At 42.5% G+C, this 19,091-nt stretch overlaps 1 protein-coding gene across 2 annotated transcripts in view; it reads left to right on the top strand.

The window, feature by feature from the left end:
• LOC128615330 (axin-2-like) overlaps positions 1-14,659 on the top strand; it is a 308,706-nt gene extending 294,047 nt beyond the window's left edge. For both annotated transcript variants that reach the window (XM_053637309.1, XM_053637308.1), the window contains exons 3-11: positions 1,383-1,523; positions 4,578-4,680; positions 6,377-6,517; positions 7,313-7,770; positions 7,886-8,062; positions 8,411-8,626; positions 9,161-9,256; positions 10,213-10,386; positions 12,408-14,659. In XM_053637309.1, coding sequence (XP_053493284.1) covers positions 1,383-1,523; positions 4,578-4,680; positions 6,377-6,517; positions 7,313-7,770; positions 7,886-8,062; positions 8,411-8,626; positions 9,161-9,256; positions 10,213-10,386; positions 12,408-12,534 — 1,633 coding nt within the window. In that variant the 3' untranslated portion in view covers positions 12,535-14,659. The remainder of the gene's footprint in view (positions 1-1,382; positions 1,524-4,577; positions 4,681-6,376; positions 6,518-7,312; positions 7,771-7,885; positions 8,063-8,410; positions 8,627-9,160; positions 9,257-10,212; positions 10,387-12,407) is intronic.
• Positions 14,660-19,091: the final 4,432 nt, after the last annotated feature.

Here is a 19,091-nt window from a genome sequence, read left to right as displayed (position 1 = left end):
CTCTCTGTCTCTCTCTGTCTCCTCTTTTCACACATGACCCGGTGTAGTAGGCATTTCTCATAAAGTTCAGCACTCTTTTTCTCTCTCTCTCTTGCTCTCCCCTCCCTTCTTTCTGCCAGGGAAACAGGAATGCAGCACAGCAGGAGAGAAGAGAAAGACAAAAAAGTAGAGAGAGAGAGAGAGAGGGAGAGAATGAGGGAGGGGTGGAAAGAGAAAGCAAAGCGTTGGAGTAGAAGAGTGCGGGAAACTTTTTGATCCAACCCAAACAGTGAGGTGGGGGTGTAGACAGCAGAAGTAGGGGAAGTGGTTGTTGGTTGTTGACATACTGAAAGAGAGAGAGATAGAGAGAGGTACTCATAAAGAAATGTGATAAAGGGTCATGTGCGCAGTTTCATCATACGTCAGCGGTAAAGGAAGTGATGCGACAAGCAGTGTGTGTTGTGATGATTGAAAGTACAGTCCAAAGCGAGGAGTTTGTCTAAACTTCGAATCTAAACTCCGAATCAGCTTGATACTGCAACTAATATGGGTTGGCCTGTGTAATTTGTAAGCTGTGCTGTTATAGGAAAATAATCAGCGACGGGGTTGTGTGAGGTGGACTTTATTCCTTTTATACCACCGCAGATTGATCAAATTGTCAAAATGATGGCCAGTTTTATTTTCTTAATTAATAACACTTACATATTAAATGTAATGATAAAATAATGATGTTTAATATCACTCGTATTAGTTGCTCCGCTCTCCAGCCTATTTATTTTTTCCTTCCTATTAATATAATAAGAAAAACAATGCAGCTCGTCATGTTACAGAGAAACCGAGAGGTCCTGAAGACTTATCAGTTGAAAAGCCCTGACACTGGAGACTCCTTCCATAAATGTTAAAAGAACATCGAAGCACCATCCTCCTTACAGAAACCGTGGTCATATCGACCGTTATACCTTTTTAAATAAATAAGTGAATTCATTAGCAACACTGATTTGTGTGCAAATCGAAGTGAAGTCCATGCGAAGGAGCCGTTACTATAGAAACCATAACCAAGATGCACATTTAATATATAAACCTGTGATTTTGCTTGCAGCCAGGACTACAGAAAGTGACTCAACACCCTCCGCGCAATCAGATTTGAGAATTTGATATCATATCACCGCGTCACTACACCTGAATCTTACCGAACAAAAGTTCACTTAAGAGTTCGATAGTTTGTCTGTAGTCTGCACATACAGCCTGAATCCATTTTGAATCAATGTACTGATATTGGAGTTTTACATGTTAGCGGTTGTCTTTCTGGTAAGACTGAACAAAGAGAGAGCGTATGCTGAGTTGTACTAATGGCAACAACTTTAATATCCTGAGCGTATACTGACGACCCGTTGTGTTTTCAGGGCTCAGAAACGAGGAGACCCGGCCAGTCCGTATTTTGTGAACTCGGGTCATGTCGTGGCTCCAGCCAGCAGCGCTAACGACAGCGAGGTGTCCAGCGACGCCACCACTGACGACTCCATGTCCATGACCGACAGCAGTGTGTAAGTGCTACGTCCATCAAAACACACTCTTGCTTCATTCCCCTCTGGCTCGAACCCCTGGTTTGACGTTTTTCATCAATCCTCCGTTTGGTTTAAAGAAGAAAAGGTTTCAACAGACGTCCATTTGTGCGAAGAATGAAGTGCAAAGGCAGTTACGACAGCTGTTATGACAGTGTAACAGCTGTACTGTGATTAGAGAAAGATTGGCAAGAAACAGGAATTGGAAGGACTTTGGTGGACTTTTTGAGAGCAGTGTCTCGCGTAGGTACGGGAAGTAGAGATAAGTGTGGAATTTGATTTCGTACAAAATACTGCACAAAGAAACTGAGGGTTAAAAAAACACCACCCGTGACACCTTTGTTCTCGTTTCAAACAACTATGGTACAAAAGTTATACATAGTTTTAACAGTTTAGAACATTACAGGTGTGGCTGCGTTAACAGTAATGCTGGCTTGGCATACGGTAACCCTTAGGTTATTATAGTACAAACTAATAAAACCACAGAAAAATCTGGGAAAATGGTAAAAACCTTTTGAAATTGGAAATCTTTAGAAACCATCATAGCACCAGGGAACGTTTAGTGCTGCTGGACTTCCTGCTGATGTTTGGTGTAGATCGGATTTGGATGGCCACACAGGCTAAGTTTAAAAGGGCTCCGATTTAGATTTAGCATATCGCTCAAATTACAGGACTGTGTGATGTTTTCCCAATCTTCACCTTTTTTCATTTCATCGTGGCTGTTTTTTTTTTCTCATCATTATCTCAGTGTTTCCCTTTTCTCAAATCTGTGCAGTAAAATTAGCCATTAGCCCTTAAGTCCGTCTCAGCGAGAGTGGGAGAAGGAGGGAGGGGGCTTTGGCGTAGCTTGAAAGTGAGGCTTTGCCCACTCGGCACCGCTGCGGTTTCCCAGCAGCCTTAGCGCGATGAGATCGAGTGTCAGAGCACGTTTGGTCGGCAGCCGTAGACGAGCGCATAGACCTCATTCCTGGACCCGCAGACGACTCACCTGGGGTTCCCAATGCTGGGATTAAAATCACACTCCCTCATCGTGACCCCTAACCCTTTCATCATCCTACACACACACACATACACACACACACACACACACACACACATATATACACACACAATCCAGCCCCCCTCCTTTTTTCAAAGGAGCCTTACGTGGTTTCAGAGAGGATGAAAGGCCGAGCTGAATGGCGCTCTTGGCCCATTGTTTGGCTCCCAGAGCTTCTGGAGGGAGAAAGAGGGGGGGGGATTGTGAGAGCAACTCGGACCGCTTTGAAAATTAGTTGCACGACTGAATTGTTGGTGGGGGCATGTATGGCTTCCCCCTGAAGAGAGAAAAAGAGAAGCCTACTTTCATTCACTCCAACATTGCTGTGGTTTTTAAAGAACTTCAAATTATAGAGAGGAACAGACTATCCGTATCGCTAATCCATCTGTTTGTGTTGGTTTGCACGCTTTTAAAAAGTAGGAGTGCATACACACTGCTAACACGACTAACTCCAGCTGAGCGCTAGTAACCCCTAATTAGCATGATGTCATTTGCATAATGCTAATTGGAGGCTACTGGTATTCATCCTTGAGAAATGCGGTCCATTGAAGGAATTCTCCCAGAACCGCTAACGTGGCTAACAGCCACACGTGTAGCATGTAGCATGATCTCGGCTAACTGATTAGCTTTCGGTTATTGTTTTCGATCCTGTTAGAATTATTTTGTTGTTGTTGTTGTTGTTGTTGAACTACTAAACAATTTCTCTCAGAACTTTCCATTCAGCTCAATCAGTCTACATTTGGAGTATGGATGAATAAAACTATTTTCATTCACTGAAGTATTACAAACTAGCGATAAAACTGTTGAAGCTAAAGGGTCCTGCCAAGTTCTTCACAGATGGTTGGAGTTTAGCGATTTCTTTGGCTGTTTCATGAAATAAGTCTCACGTGGGTTTTTTTTCTTCTTCTATCGCTTGAACAATGTGATATCTACGACAGTTTAAAAGGCGCAGCACAAATATGAATCGCCGTTTGAGATAAAGGCATAAAACCCCGGGTTAGGGGTGATTTTAGCCTCATTCTCTTTTTTTTTTTCCATGCTTATATCTTATTTATGGATGTACTTGGACTCTAGGGAATGCGGCAGTGCCAACTTCAAACATTACCTTATCTTACAAACTGAGCTTTTGATGTTGCTGAGATCAGAGGAGCCGTGAGATGCTGTTGCCAAATGAAGATGGCAGGGAGCGCATATGCGCATGAGTGTGAGATTTCAAAGAGAGAGAGACAGACAGACAGAGAGAGAGAGAGAGAGTAGTGTTCAGGATAGGTCATGCTCCATAGAGTTCAGATGTAAATACTGAAACAGCGGTTGACAAAAATGCATTCGGACACAGACAAATCACAAACGGAAACGTGCCGATTAGCGCGTTTCATCTCGACTGAAGGAAAACGTCAGGCTTTTCGCTCACTCGCTGGTCCTAAATGTTTAATGTCGTTCACGTCTTATCACTGTCCAAATGGTTAAAAGCATCCCTCCATGCAGAACACTTCCGAACGAGCTCATCAGCATCGTTATTAAGTCTCTCTGCGTGTTTTTAGGATTAGCAATCAGAAAGTGACCCCCTGCCGAGCAGCTCTGTGTTTGCAAAAGGACTGCTCTGGCCTTTGATGGCTCTCTCATGCCCTCGGCAGGGGACAGACCGCCGATGTTGACGTTAGGCAGTAAACGGTGGCCCCCGGGGTCCCATCTAAAATCATTAAGGAGAGGTGTGTTGTGTTGCTAATGCCCTTAATGTTGTAGAAACTGAAACAGGGGGTGGGGAAAGTGCAGTAAAGGCAAGGGTTACTGGATCTGCTGTCAAGGGAGAAGGCTGTGGTATGCGGCCTTCAAAGCAAGAAAAAAATTCTCCAATAATAAAACATAATGGGTCAGCAGGTCGCGTCCAAACCAAACGAGCCTTACTTTTGTACTTCGTAGAATTGAAACTTAATGCAGTGTTTAGTCTGAAGATTGTTGTCTCGTGGTCTTATCATTGTTGTTTTTTTTCTGAACAGGGACGGGATCCCGCCATACAAGCTGGGCACGAAGAAACAGCTACAGCGGGAGATGCACCGGAGCGTCAAGATCAACGGACAAGTTTCGCTCCCCCACTTTCCGGTAAGATTCATTCTCCCTTTCTCTCTTTCCTCTGAGATCAGTGACTCCCGCCACTGCCAGCTGGGACCTCTCCCCCAAGTGGGAGCACTGTTTCTATTTCTCCAAGCTCGTGTTTTGACAGAATATTATATTCTTCCGCTCATTTTCATATAAAAGGCTACAAATGAAAGCCTGCATTAGCATATGCATTTTTCCCCCTCCTCCCCTCTTTCAGCCCCCCCCGTGTATCTCCATAGAAATAACACTCTCGCATCCCTGCTGCTGTTTGAAGATAAAGATAAAGGTTCGATTCGGATTTTAGATTTGGATTCCGGTTCTAAATTGATATGATGCAACTGAAGGACGGGAAGAGGAGGAAGGGCGAAGCGCAGGGGTCAAGTGGTCAGGATCTGGAAGTGAGAGCAGGAGTCGATTCTCAGCACCCTTTGATCAGAGGCTGAATGCAGGCAGGCGGCTTGTGTGGCTTCTTTGGTGACAACCTCCAGCCGAGAACCAAACCCCAAACCAACCCCCCCTCCTTTCTACTCCGTGTGTTTTTGTCGCAGTAAACCTCCTCCTCTTTCCACCCCTCTCCTCTCTCTGATCTCCCCATGGTGTAGGGCTCAGCATGGTGTATTTGGTAGCAGGAGTTGTTTGGAGACTTGCTTTTGGGGTTGAGTGTTCACTAAGGTCGGAGGTTACAGTGGCAATTCTTTTAAAAAAAAAAAAGAAAAAGAACTATTTTCTGTGAATTTAGACAGTGATGGACTGCACCCCGAGGCAAAAGTTTGCCCGGAAACTTCTACACTCTTTCTTCTTTGCACAGAAAAGAAAAAAAAAAACAGGAAATGGGGCAAAACTGTTTTAAAAACCTCTCAAAGTCTGGGACAACTGTCCTGACGTGGCTTATTCACGGTCAGGAAATAGATTACTTCTTCACGTTGTGATCTCCTACAGCCCCCACTCTCCAGCCTCATCCCTCTCTCTCCATCTCTCTCTCTCTGCCCTCTTCCTCCCTTTTTTCTCCTCTTCTTTTAATTTTGTCCCCCTGCTCTTTTTTTCTGTCTATCTGGCTTTTATTCTGGGATTTAAAAGCCTGTGTCGCCCCCCACACCCCCTTCGCCCCCACTCCTTGCGTGTGTTTGATGTTTGACAAGGGTTCTTTGAAGCTGGCTGACTTCAGAGCCTCCATGCTGATGGCATGGGTGGTGGGTGTGTGTGCATGTTTTTGTGTGTGTGTGTGTGTGCGTGTGTGTGTGTATTGGTCAGTCCAGCTCTCTTGCCCAAGGCTGGCGGTACTTTTGGCAGTTGCCATTAAAGTAAGAAGGGGAGAAGTGAGAAATGAAGAGTGTTGGAGGATTCAGGGTCAGGTCAATAGCTTGAGATGGAACTATAAAGAAACGCACACTCTTATACTGTATAGCGATGTAAAACCCCTGATACGCCCTCTTGGTTCATTTTAAGACCAAACAGTAGAGTGTAATCCTTCTCTTGCATACGAAGGCAAACCATAGTAACTATCCTGAGGAGAAAGGACTCCAAAATGTTTTAAGTGTGCAACCAGATTTATTTATTTTTTTTACAGCTGGTCCCATAGACTACTACAGATGAAACTTTTATTTTCAGTAATAATTAAATTTGTTGTTACTGCATTGCACCTTTCATGGTGATGGCGAGCAGCTCACTCTTAACTCGTTCTTCCTCGTCTCGCCTGTAGAGGACGCAGCGACTGCCGCAAGAGATGGCTCCAGTGAAGCCGTCTGCGTTTGCGGCAGAGCTGATCGCCCGTCTGGAGAAACTGAAGCGCGAGCAGGACACGCTCAGCTCTCTAGAGGAAAGGTTACAGCAGATACAGGAGGTTAGTAACAACCAGGATGTTCCAGTATGGATGGTATTTATTTAATATATCCAGTTCGGCTGGAAAAAGATAAAATCGCTCCACGCCTGATCCTTCGTCTCGAACACACAGCCGCACCTCATCACACTCAATTATTGCTAGATGAAAAGCCTCTTTTGAGGCAGGACCTTAGGGCAGCTCTTCTCCTAAGTGCCTAACCCTTTCAACCTCTTAAACCATGTGACCTCTGATCTTTGAACTGTGTAACCTTTTGGCACCTTATTGGCCTTATTAGTTGTGCCTGTGGTACTGACAAAAAGTGTCTGCTTTATATTTTTAGAAGATCCGACTTGCATTGATTGTCTCTGACAGACATTACTAGTCTGACATTTTATTAAAGGAATATTCGGTTGTTTTTTTTTTTTACTTGGTGATTACCACAGGCAAGAATTCTGTCCTATTTCTATTTACAGAGAACACTTGTTTAATCAAGAATCATTTATAATCCAAGCTTCAGGACTGGAAAACGTGTCCATTTTATAAGCTAGCAATGCAATAAATAAGAGATCAGTTTGAAAAATACTGGACTTTTCCTTTACGTAATGGCTGAAACTGTGGAAGAACTCTCGAGCTCTTGGGACTGTGTCACTATTTCAAAAATTCGAATGTGTTCTTTATCCTCTTAAATATTGAGACTTGCCTGATTTCTTTTGTGCACAGACTGGAAGGATAGTTTCTCATTTTAATTTTTAATGACCAGTAAGAATGTCTGATAACTTACCTCCTTGTGCTCTGTATGTGTGTGTGTGTGTGTAGGAAGAAGAACGAGATGACAGTGAATTACCTGTAGTCGTGTCCCAGCCGCCTCCCGCTGCTCTCAGCCTCCTCTCCTCCGGATTGTGCGATGAAGACCCTCAAGCCATTCTGGATGAGCACCTCTCCAGGGTCCTAAAGACCCCAGGGTGCCAGTCCCCTGGCATACCAGGCTACTCGCCTCGCTCCCGTTCCCCAGACCATCATCATCAGCAAGGCTCTACCCCCAATCTCTTACCTAGTATGCACTGTTCTGTACCATCCAAGACACCCGTGATGGCTCCCCAGCCCTCCACCAAGCACATCCATCACCACTACATCCACCACCACCACTCTGCTTCACCCAAGAGCAGGGAGGAAATGGAGGCCGAGGCGGCGCACCGAGTGGCGCAGTGTCTAGGCTCCTCCGGGTCAGATTACTGCTACCAAAGGTGCCACAACTCAGCCGATCTTCAACAAGGGTGAGTTCTGGAGGTTTAATACATCAAACGGATCTTATACATGAAAACATAACCAAATATAGCTATGCCTATTGGGGATCTCGTAGGCCTGATTTCCTTTTGCTCTTTTCTCTAGGCGTACCAGCACGTTGTCTAAGCGTCCCAGTAATATTAGTGATGGAATGAGTGGTTGCAAGTCAAGCGAAGAGGAAAGCAGCTCACCTCTGCTCCCCAGAGACGGTATAGTCCGATCACATAACGTGTGGCAGTGGATCTTGGAAAGTGAGAGGCAGAACAGGCACAAACCTCACGGGTGAGTCACATGAGCACACTTTATAGCTGTATACCTCTGCGTATTATAGAGTAATCACTCACTGAGTGAACCAAAAACAGGCAATGAGTCAGAATATTGGCAGCAGGCGACAGTGGATATTAAAAGTGCAGGAACTTAGAAGGCAAAGACTCGGTAGTGATATACATGAAACAAGGCTTGGAACTTCACACTTGGATACGACACCCAGTAAGAGGACAAAGTACATCTGCTAAAAAACATAAAGCACAAAGAATGTTGGCCAAAGAATTGAATCCGTCATAAAATGTAAAAAAAATATATATATATAAAAATTTAAAGGCAAAATTAACAAACAAATCTTCACTACAGTTCTCAAGGCCTGAAGAAGGTGCACCCAAGCGACTTGTCTTCTAAGACGCCCTTATGGGGTGGTGGAGGAGTAGGTGGTCATGCTCGAGCACACCATCCGGGTCACCCGTTCGTCCAGGATCCCACTATGCCGCCTCTCTCTCCACCAAACACTCTCACACAGCTCGAAGAAGCCTGCCGAAGACTGGAAGAAGCCTCCAAACCCACTAAACAAAGGTACAGATTCAGCCATATTGATATTCAATATTAACATATATCTCGAAGACTGAGCTCACACCATGATTTGCAAAGATAAAAATTGTCTCAGAGTATATGTTGATGGTCATCCAGCACGTTTTTTTTTTTTTTTCTTTTTTTACTTCAGTGTTAACTGAAAAAGGTATTGCTGTGACAATGCCCATTTTGCTTTATTTTTCAAGATGGACCATCGTAGTTTTTAACTATCCTACTTGTCTTAATCAACCTGGTGTTGAATTGGAAAATCAGAAATACTCCGTATTGTATTGGTTCATCCCCAGCAGACTTTCTATTGGGTTAGGAAGAAATACGGACCAAAACACTTTTTTGTGTTTTGGTCCGTTTTTTGACTGCGTCTATGTGATGTGCAGGGAACATCAATACTTTCTTGCAAAGTCATCTAGGGTCCAAAAGTGAAAAATATCAGTTCTCTGAAAAATTCTGGTTCGGTGTTATTTGAAGCTCAGTTCTGTATTCTCACCTAATGCATAACTCCATCTCTTAAACCCACAGACACTCAGCCTCCAGCCTGCAGAAAGAGAGAGTGCATCCGTCTCTTTTCTCCAACAGCAGCTCGCCTCTCATCAGCCCTGCCCTGCAGATGGACGAGTATGTTTATTCATTTGCTTTTATTTTTATTTAAGCAGGCTAGCCTAAAAGACAAGGAATTAAGAGGAATCTGGGTGTTTCTAAACCCACATGAAGTTTTTTTTAGGTTTAACAATCCCTGAAATATTTTTGTCACTCGTCTCAGTGTTCTGTGGTGATGTTTGATGTCCAGCCACAGCCACCTGACAGCCAGCGCATACACACACACACACACACACACACACACACACACACACACACACACTCTTCTGAGCTTTAATTGGCTGACCTTTAGCCAGCCAGCTGTCTCAGGGCGAACCATTGCCATCTGAAGCGGCGCTAACAAAGCCCTGGAAGTGAATGAAAAGCTTCACAGCTCTTTTGGGGGCTTGCCCTTTGGCCACCCCTGCAACACATGTTGGTCCAGGCCAGCCCTCCGAGCCTGCCACCGCACCACTGTGCACAGGTTGAGCTGGACCGTCACGTTAGGATTGGGGGAAGGGAGGAGAAAGGCAGAATTGAAAGCCTGTCGGAGTCTCTTAGCGAGAGGTCAGATTAGTGAAAAGCCCAGACACTGACACAAAGGCCCATCATCCATCAAACTCGGGAGGGCCCTCGCAGAGCCGTCTCACGGTGCACAACAGCTCCCGCTGCCTTCAGACGCAACCTAATCACATGTTACGCTCGAGAAAAGGCTCCTCTCTGCCTCTGCTGGCTTGGCTTTCCTCATCAAGGACACACTTTCACAGGAGAAAACCCAACTCAGCATGAAAGTGTACTAAAAAAAAAAGATTAGGTGAACCGTTTGAGTGGGTTATATTTACTACAGTTTTTACCACTGGAAATGTCACCAATATCGTCTTGTATCCTCGACAAAAAGCATACAAATATCATGTACTATTATTTAATATTAGGCTTAATTGAGGATATCAAGGCGACCTCCGTAGCTTTAACCCATCTGTATTTCTTCTCCAAAGGTGGAAGGAGCAGCGGCGGCTGAGTGCCGGACACTCCAGCGCCCACTCTGGCTCGGAGCTGGTGGTCACCTATTTCTTCTGTGGCGAGGAGATCCCTTACCGCAGACTCATGAAGACCCACAGCCTCACTCTCGGCCATTTCAAAGAGCAGCTCCGCAAGAAAGGCAACTACAGGTAAATTCGGTTGCTTTATTTCAACAGACGCCTGTTTGCTTGGCGTCCACAGAGCTGAAAAAACAAAACAAAGACCAAATCTCTGTAATTAAGATGAGATGTCTGAGATGAGAAGCACATCACAATCAAAAGCATGGGGAGAAGTGGGGTGGGGTGGAGGAGCAGATTGTGTCGTGCACATGGATCTGGTCACGTCAGCCCCCCGATTCCCACGCTAAGGCATTCTTAACAAGCATGGCTTTGCGGCCCAAACCCTATTATTTTCTGCCCACTGAGTTGCTGCATTTGACAGCCTCTCAGATTCCTCCCGGGATTACATCAGCCACGAGCCCTTCACAAACGCACATCTTCAGCATGGGCAGCGCTTTACAGGACCAAGAGTGCCTTTGAACTTGGACGTTAAACCTGAACGCTCTCAAACAGAGGCTTAGGACATGTCTAGACAATGGCTTTTGTTTCTAAATGTCCTAACAATAGCAGCACTCATATGCAACGATCAGGTAATCAGGAGAAACTATTTCCACAATTCTTGGACGAAAAAGTCCGATGAAGTTCCCGTTCAACTGCAGCTCGATCAAAGCAACTTATGTTATAATTGTTGCGTTGATCATTAACCTACGTAAATTCTCCATGTTTAAAATCATTAAAGTGAGTCAACACTGTAAGTGACATTGCAATAATAATATCAGGTACGTTATTATAATAATTATGATCGGTTCTAAATACATAGAAGTTTTAGAATGTTTATAAACAAAAACAGTACAGAAATTATAGACCAGTCCGGGTGTACTCATATTTTCAGGGATTAAAAACCCATTTTTGCTTTATCAAGTGATATAACACCAAGCGAATCGACATTGCGATAAAAAAATGTAAAGGGTTAAAGTCATACTCGGTGTGCTTGAGTTGTTAGTCATGAATCCTGTCGTTCACCAAAGCCATAAACTCAGAAATCTTTATTTCACGTATTTCAATTATTTCTATAGCGCTGTAAAACCAGCTTGCCAGACAATATTGATACCAGATGCGACGACAAACACATCGAACATGTTTCTTTTTTACTCTCCCTCTACCTTTTTTTCTTCTTCTTCTTGGCTCTTACGTTCTCACTTCACCTTCGTTCGGATTCTCTTTGCTCTTGTTCGCTTGGGAGAGAGTTTAATTCCCTCTGAGAGATGAGCATGAAGGCTAGGAAGGAGAAGAGTGTGGTGGAGATGTAGAGGAAGATGCTTATCTGTGCCAAGGTTACACAGGCTTCAGCGCATCTCTGTGATATTCCTAATAGAGGCGTACGTACGGTATATACAGAATACAGAATGCAATAGAAATCCAGACTACATCAGAATGAGGGAAGCGAGAGAAGTGGTTAAAAAAAAAAAGAAAGAAAGAAAAAAACGTTTGGGGGTGTGGAGGGGGGACAAGTTTACACACATGCTGTTTGTGTGAGTTAGTCAGCTTTCACCCATAAACCCAAGCAAGCTGTGGAATTCCAAAGCTGCCCCACACATGGTGCGAGTCAGGCATTTTTCCATTACAAAGCCAATCATTAAATCTTCCCCGCTGATCCCTGCTCCTTTTTTAAAGAGACCTCAGATCATTAGGGGCTCAGCGTAGAATAGGGCCCCAACTGAACCTTCAGTGCTGTCTTTGTGTCAGGGTTATGTGACCTTTGACCTCTAGAACACCCTTGAGGTCACCGTGAAGCTCCCTGGTTTTACTGTCAAAAGGCCAAGGCTGCAATGCCTTGGCCTCACTCCAAACAGAGAAGGCATTTTGTAAACTCCAGAAACATTCCGTTTTTTGTTGTTGTTGTTGTTGTTGTTGTTGTTTTGTCATGTTGTATTTAACTTGAGAGGTTTACACGACCTGGAGAATGTGTGCGTGTCTCTGTATGTCTAGTCAGAGCCAGCCTTATTGACTTGTCCGCTTTGGCCACAATGGCATTAGGAACACCTTACGGAAAGAAAATAAGTATTGAAAATGTATATTCACCAGGCGTCTTTTCTTCTATTTTGTTGAAGGTACTACTTTAAGAAGGCCAGCGATGAGTTCGAGTGTGGTGCCGTGTTCGAGGAGATCTGGGAGGACGGCACGGTGTTGCCTATGTACGAAGGGAAGATCCTGGGAAAAGTCGAGCGCATGGACTGAGCACATCTCGCCATCCGGCCAGCCGATTGCTGTACACCTTTTAACAGTTATCAAGCGCCGGGAAAACAAATGAACTTCCACCATCCAAACACGCTGTCAGCAGGAACTTCAGAAACAAAGCTAGCCGTCCATCAGACATCAGGCGAACAGACTCCTTTGGCACAAATGTGTGCCTTTTTAAAGCTACCTAGAGTTAATATATTTGAAGAAAAGAAAAAAAAGACCAACTGGGATTTGATGAAGCGATTGAAGGAACAATAATAACCAATGAAGATGAGCACAAGACCTTTTTTTTTCGAACCACTCCGCCTTAGAAAACAATTTTGAGCTGCTGCATGGAAATAAAACCATTGAAGGTGCAGATTAGTTCATTACTCTGCAGCAAGTGGACGGAGCCTATAGTGCATCATCTGCTTTATCTATTGAACTCTGAAACATCTATACATGCATATATACATACACGCCTATGTGTATATATACATGTGTCCTTGGAAGATGTTTTTATTATCTGTTTTTTTTTTTTAAAGTATTTATTGAACTATATTATCCCATTTTTCCTGACTCTCACGTCCACCGAAAGGACACGCTGCTTGAAACACACACACACACACACACACACACACACACACACACACACACACTCACACACACTCTTCCCACTCCTCTTAAAACACATTTCTGATCATAATTTGCTGCAATGAAAGCTACCTGTGCAGTAACTACTTCTTAAGAGTTTCATTACTAGACATTATTAGGTTCCCATTGCCAGTAAATTTCATAAGATCATCAAGTCACTGTCATAGCTCTCACTTTTAGCTGCTGAATTGTCCATAACTCGTCGTCCGGCCTCTACTGAACGCTCCAGTATTAGTCATGCAAGGTTACCAGGCTTAAGACATGATACTGGAGATCTTAAAAAAGTAAAAAAAAAATTAAGCGACCTTCATGACTGAAATTATAGTCATATGGGCCGTCGATTATAGAAAGCTCTTCTTGTGGTGCCTTTGTTTGTTGGTGTGGAGTTTTTTTTTTGTTTGTTTGTTTTGTTTTTTTGTCTGTCTAAAGGAATCGTAAGTGTATTGGAAATTGTAATCGTATGCCTGTTTCGCAAGTGCAATCCTAATTTAGGTTTTTAGAATATGATTTCTATTATTAGAAATGACTATTGACATACGAATTTCACTTTGCATTTACAACCTGCTGGTTATATTGCCTAGGCACACAATTACAACTCTGGGATTGTTACTAATAGCAAGCTGAAGGTACCAAAAAACGGCAAAATAATTTTCCAACTTCTGTATAATCCCCTTTGTGAACCTGCTAAATTGCTAGTGTTGATAGCGCTGCAGTTACCATATAGAGCACGATTATCTATACGTTACAGCTACACGCTATCCGAGTGCAAACCGAGCAATGTGAATAATAATCTGTAAACATACCGTATGAAACGAATCTCAAATACGTTGCAAGTTACAAATTCCGATGCCCTGTAAGTCATAAAATTGTGATTGTATGAATTGTGACATATCACTTTTGGCAGGAAATGAACTCTAATACATTGCAAAAATGTATGCAACTTCATAGGTCACAATCACAGCTTACCATATCCATACCACATTCATACCACATTTTCTAATATAATCTCATACTGTAGGCCTATATTACGAACGCTCCTTTGTGAAGGGGGGGGGTTGGCGTGGGAGGGGGTTAGGGCACTAAAGTTTATTTGATATCAGTGCAGCACCTGTGCCTACATGGACCATACCATGTGCTACCCTGTTTCAGGGTGTTATATTCCCTTGGTTTTTAGAAGGGCTTTATGTTTTGAAACACTTTGTAAGCTTTTAATAAATATCATTTACTTTGTTTTGTTTACTTCATTTTATCAAATCTGTAAATTATACATTATACAAAGAGTTTTCAGTTAAAGATTTTACTTTGAGCTATAATTATTGTAATTATTAAAAGATGTAGCTTTTATTAATAAAGTTTTATATTTTTCAAATTAAAGAAGAAGAAAAAAAAAAAAAAAACCACTTGTAATGGTCTTCATTTACTTCTTCTAGAGACTTGGTTTGTGGTGTCGCTCCTGTCCTCATCTCAACACTGTAACTGTTAAGAAAGTTCAAACGCAGGTTATATATGTAATTGTGGTTATATGAACCTCCAGGGGATGTGGGAATCACCTGGACACCTCAGAAGCCTTTTGCTACTAGTCCCAAATGACAAGGATTCCTGGCAAATTAGCCAGGCATTTCAGCATTTATAGTAACACCTGCATAACTAGCGTTCTTTTTCACCCTTCCTCTAATTACTAGGGGTGGTGAGAAGAACTTGGGTAACATGCCATAGTGTCATGAGGTTGCTGCGGTGCTCTCACCTCTGGAAATCTGGAGCAAGTGAATAGTGACTTTCAGGTAGCAGCGCCACCTGGTGTAGCAATCCTCTAAATAGTGCTCATGAGAATGAGACGTTCCTCATGTCACAATAGCAGCTGGACGTAGCCCCTCTATAGGCCATGGTGACGATGTCCACCAGCCAGTGCGCTAACCTTTGCTTAGACAGACGAGTCCTCTGTATCCTTTCTCTGCAACAGATTAACCATAGATGCCAATTTATGGAATTTATTTGGGGTGCATATAACAGCCTACAAATCTGTGACATCATACAATTTCCTAACAGCCATATCCCAATTCACAAAATATGTACATACTCAGCAAAAGAAACGTCCTCTCACATTCAACTGCAAATTTCTTAACATGTGTAAATACTTGTATTAATACTAAAATATTCAACAACTGAGATATAAACTGAGGACGTTTCACAGGCGTTTGAAGAACAGGAATGGAATAATGAGTCCCTGAACAAAGCGGGGGGGGTCAATATTAAAAGTAACAGTCAGTATGTGGTGACCTCCCGCTGCTTTAAGTACTACAGAGCATCTCATCCTCATGGACTGCACCAGATTTGTCAGTTCTTGCTGTGAGAAGTTACCCCACTCTTCCACCAAGGCATTTACAAGTTCTCGATCACGTCTGGGGGGGATCACATGGTTACATGTAATTTTCCACTGCAAGGACAATCTGCTGTCCTTCCTGTCTGCCAGTAGCACAGTCTTAGGCGTCTTACATTACAGACATTACAGTTTATTCCTCTGGATACATCTGCAGTCCTCATGCCTCCCTGCAGCAGGTCTATGGCATGTTCATGCAGGTGAGCAGGAACCCTAGACATCTTTCTTCTGGTGTTTTTCAGAGTCAGTAGAAAGGTCTCTTTAGTGTCCTAACTTATTGTAACTGTGACCGTAATTGCCTACCACCTGTAAACTGTTCGTGTCTTAGGGACTGTTCCACAGGTGCATGTACAACAATTGTTTAGGGTTCATTGAACAAACATGAAAAACATTGTTAAAACCCTTTCCAATAAAGATCTGTAAAGCTTATTTGGATTTTATAAGAGTATCTTTAAAATACAGTCTCCTGAGAAAGGGCCGTTTCTTTTTTTGCCGAGTATACATATATATATATATATATATACACACACACACACCGAGGCTTGCCCTTGTACTTCAGATGTATTTCTGCAAGCTGGGCTTTGGGTTTGACCCTAAAAAATAACATGTAACTGTTCACGGTCATTGAAATCTTATTCAGTCAACAGCAATTAAAAGACAGCTCAATTATGAGTAACAGTTCAGCATTTTGTTTGGCATTTTCCCATTTTTTAAAAGTTTGTAAATGTTTATAACAAAGTTGGCTCGAATATAGTAACTGCTTTCTGAATTGTAATTCTATCACAAATCATATTCAACAAAACCACATCTATATAGTTTCACATAAACTATCAGACTTCATGCCGGGTCTGTTAATGCTTCTTATCCTAGTAGGGGTTGCGGTGGAACAGACTTAAAAGCTCAGTCCAGACTTTTCCCCAACCACAGATTCCAGATGTTCACAAACCAACTGTGAGATGTAATATCTTCAGTGGGTTGTGGGTCTGCCCTTGGGTCTCTGTCCAGTGGGACATGCCTGTTACAGCTCTAGTGGGAACCGAACAGGGAATATCCTTGTAAGGTTTCCCTAACCTCTCAATTGGATTCTAACTAATCTTTATTGATGATGTAATTCAAGTGGAAGTTTACCCAAACGTTCTATTTGTCAGTTTACAGAGAAATTCATCCAAATTAATCAGGAGAAACTTCGTCATGCAGCAAGACAATGATCCAAAACACACTGACAACTTAACAACGGACTTCATCAGGGGGAAATTGTGGAAGGTTTTAGACTGGCCAATACAATCACCAGACCTTAACCCAATTGAGCAGCATTTCATCTCCTGAAAAGGAGACTGAAGGGAGAAAAACCCCCTCAAAACAAATAACAACTGAAAGAGGCTGCAGTAAAAGCCTGAAAAAGCAATCATTTTATTACATCACAGGCTTCATGCAGTAATTGCAACCAAGGAATATGCAACAAAATATTAAGTGTTATTAACTTAAATTTACTTCAAGTCTTATCTATTCCTATACGTTTGCTCGCTTAAAAATTGGGTGGTCTGATACAAAAGGTTCTATGTTTTATGTCGTTTAACACATTTGGATGTAAAATACCAGGAAATAAAAGCTGAAATCCTAAACTCTCGTCTCATATCCATCTTTTGATCTCAACTCCAAATGTCTTTGGTGTATAACACAAACAGATGACTTGGCCTTGGCATTCCAATAGTTTCGGAGGGAACTGTAGCAGTAATTTGGTGTAGGCGAGCTTGTATCATTTATGCCCATCCATATGGACAAATCTTGTACAGTTGAATATCAAAGCTAATCAAGCTGATTTGAAAATAGCATTGGAGTTCTGGGCAGCTTCTGCTTTATTCCAGACCACCAGGCCGCCTCAGTGAAGAGAGAGATGTCGAATAGCAGGGAATAGACAGGGAGGTGGTGAGTGCTGAAGCTCTCTTACAAGTAGAGAAAGGAAGACATGGAAAGTTAACTTAGAAGAACGTGGAGTTTCAGATGTGGTCTTTCTCCCAAACTTCAGTTATTTTATAAGTCCATTTAGCATAGGCACTGCAAACAGGCCAGCATGAGCTGGTTTCCAGAATGTCTCAATGTCAATGTCTCTCTCTCTCTCTCTCTCTCTCTCTCTCTCTCTCTCTCTCTCTCTCTCTCTCTCTCTCTCTCTCTCTCTCTCTCTCTCTCTCTCTCTCTCTCTCTCTGGGCTGCACACGCCCTGGTTGGCACAATTGTGCACTTGCACCTTTTGTAGATTTCGTGGTCCTTAAATCAGTCCTTTCATCCCTGCTGTTCTCCATTAGCATATTTAATTGCCAGGTAAAAAATCATTTGCTTACAATCCGTGTAATTATTTGATTGTACAGTAACCGTGAGGAATCGGAAGAAGAGAGCGAGAGAGGAAGAGGGATGAAACGAGGGAGCGCTGGAGAACGAGAAGAAAGAGGAGCTCAGCAGCCAAAACAACACATCAAAGCATGAGCTTTGATGCCGATTTCATATGGCATTAATGGTTCATGAAGGAAAGAGATTGCCTTTAGGAACATCTTCCTCATAATCCCACCAACAATCTCAGTGCAGCATAAACATTAATAGAGAGAATGGGGGGGGGATTGAACCCATCTCTCGTAATCCTGTCAACAATCACCAGTGAATGCATAAACATGGGAAACTTCTGCCAAAGAAAGAAAAGTAGAGAAAAACAAAGAGACAGAGCAAGACAGAAAAGGGGTTGGATTCTGGGATGTTTTGGGGGATTTACTAGTTTCTGATCAAGTCAGCATCCACAGCATATTAATATTAAATATGAAATATCGATATTAGTTAATACTGACTGACTTTAAAGTGCTATACCTCTACATTTGCGCGAAAGCTGCATTTAGCTGTAGCATCCCGTTCCCTATCAGTCCTCCCATCTTTTTTTTTTTAACTAAAATTCTTAATAACAGCTGTGTGTGTTTAGAAATCCAGAATATTTATGCATTCATTCATTCATCTTTAGCAGCTGCTTTATCTTGGTCAGGGTTGGTGCATTGGATCCAGAGCCTATCCAGCTGGATTTTTTAAAAAAAATGTCTTGATCGAAAACACTGTCTCACCAGCAGAATGAAAACATTACTAGCCTGAGATTTGTGTGTGTGTGTACCTGATCATTTACTGTGTTATCAATCTTGATCGTGAATTTTTTTTTACTGTTTAATGTTTAATATTTGCAGTACAATATAGTATTGGCATCGACAAAAAGCTGAGCGTGTTCTCTTTACAGTACTGTATAAATCTATTTAAAAAATCTGCTTCTGGGTCGAATGAAATTCAACATGATGGAATTGATCAGACGTCTCATGTTTTGTGTGTGCGTGTTTAATCCCGTGCATGATTCGGTTGAGGCAAGCTTTTACATCATTCTTTCAGTTTTTACGTTTATATTTTTAAATACCTGGAATCTTTCCAGAAAACATTATTTCTTATTTACTGCATGTGGCCACGGATCAAAGGTGTGAATTTAATGCTGATATAAGATCTACAGTTACAGAAGCCAAACACC

This window comes from Ictalurus furcatus, chromosome 12, assembly GCF_023375685.1.
Source record: "Ictalurus furcatus strain D&B chromosome 12, Billie_1.0, whole genome shotgun sequence".
NCBI lineage: Eukaryota > Metazoa > Chordata > Actinopteri > Siluriformes > Ictaluridae > Ictalurus > Ictalurus furcatus.
The sequence above is the reverse complement of the archived record's forward strand: the minus strand, read 5'-3'. Positions and strand labels throughout refer to the sequence as shown.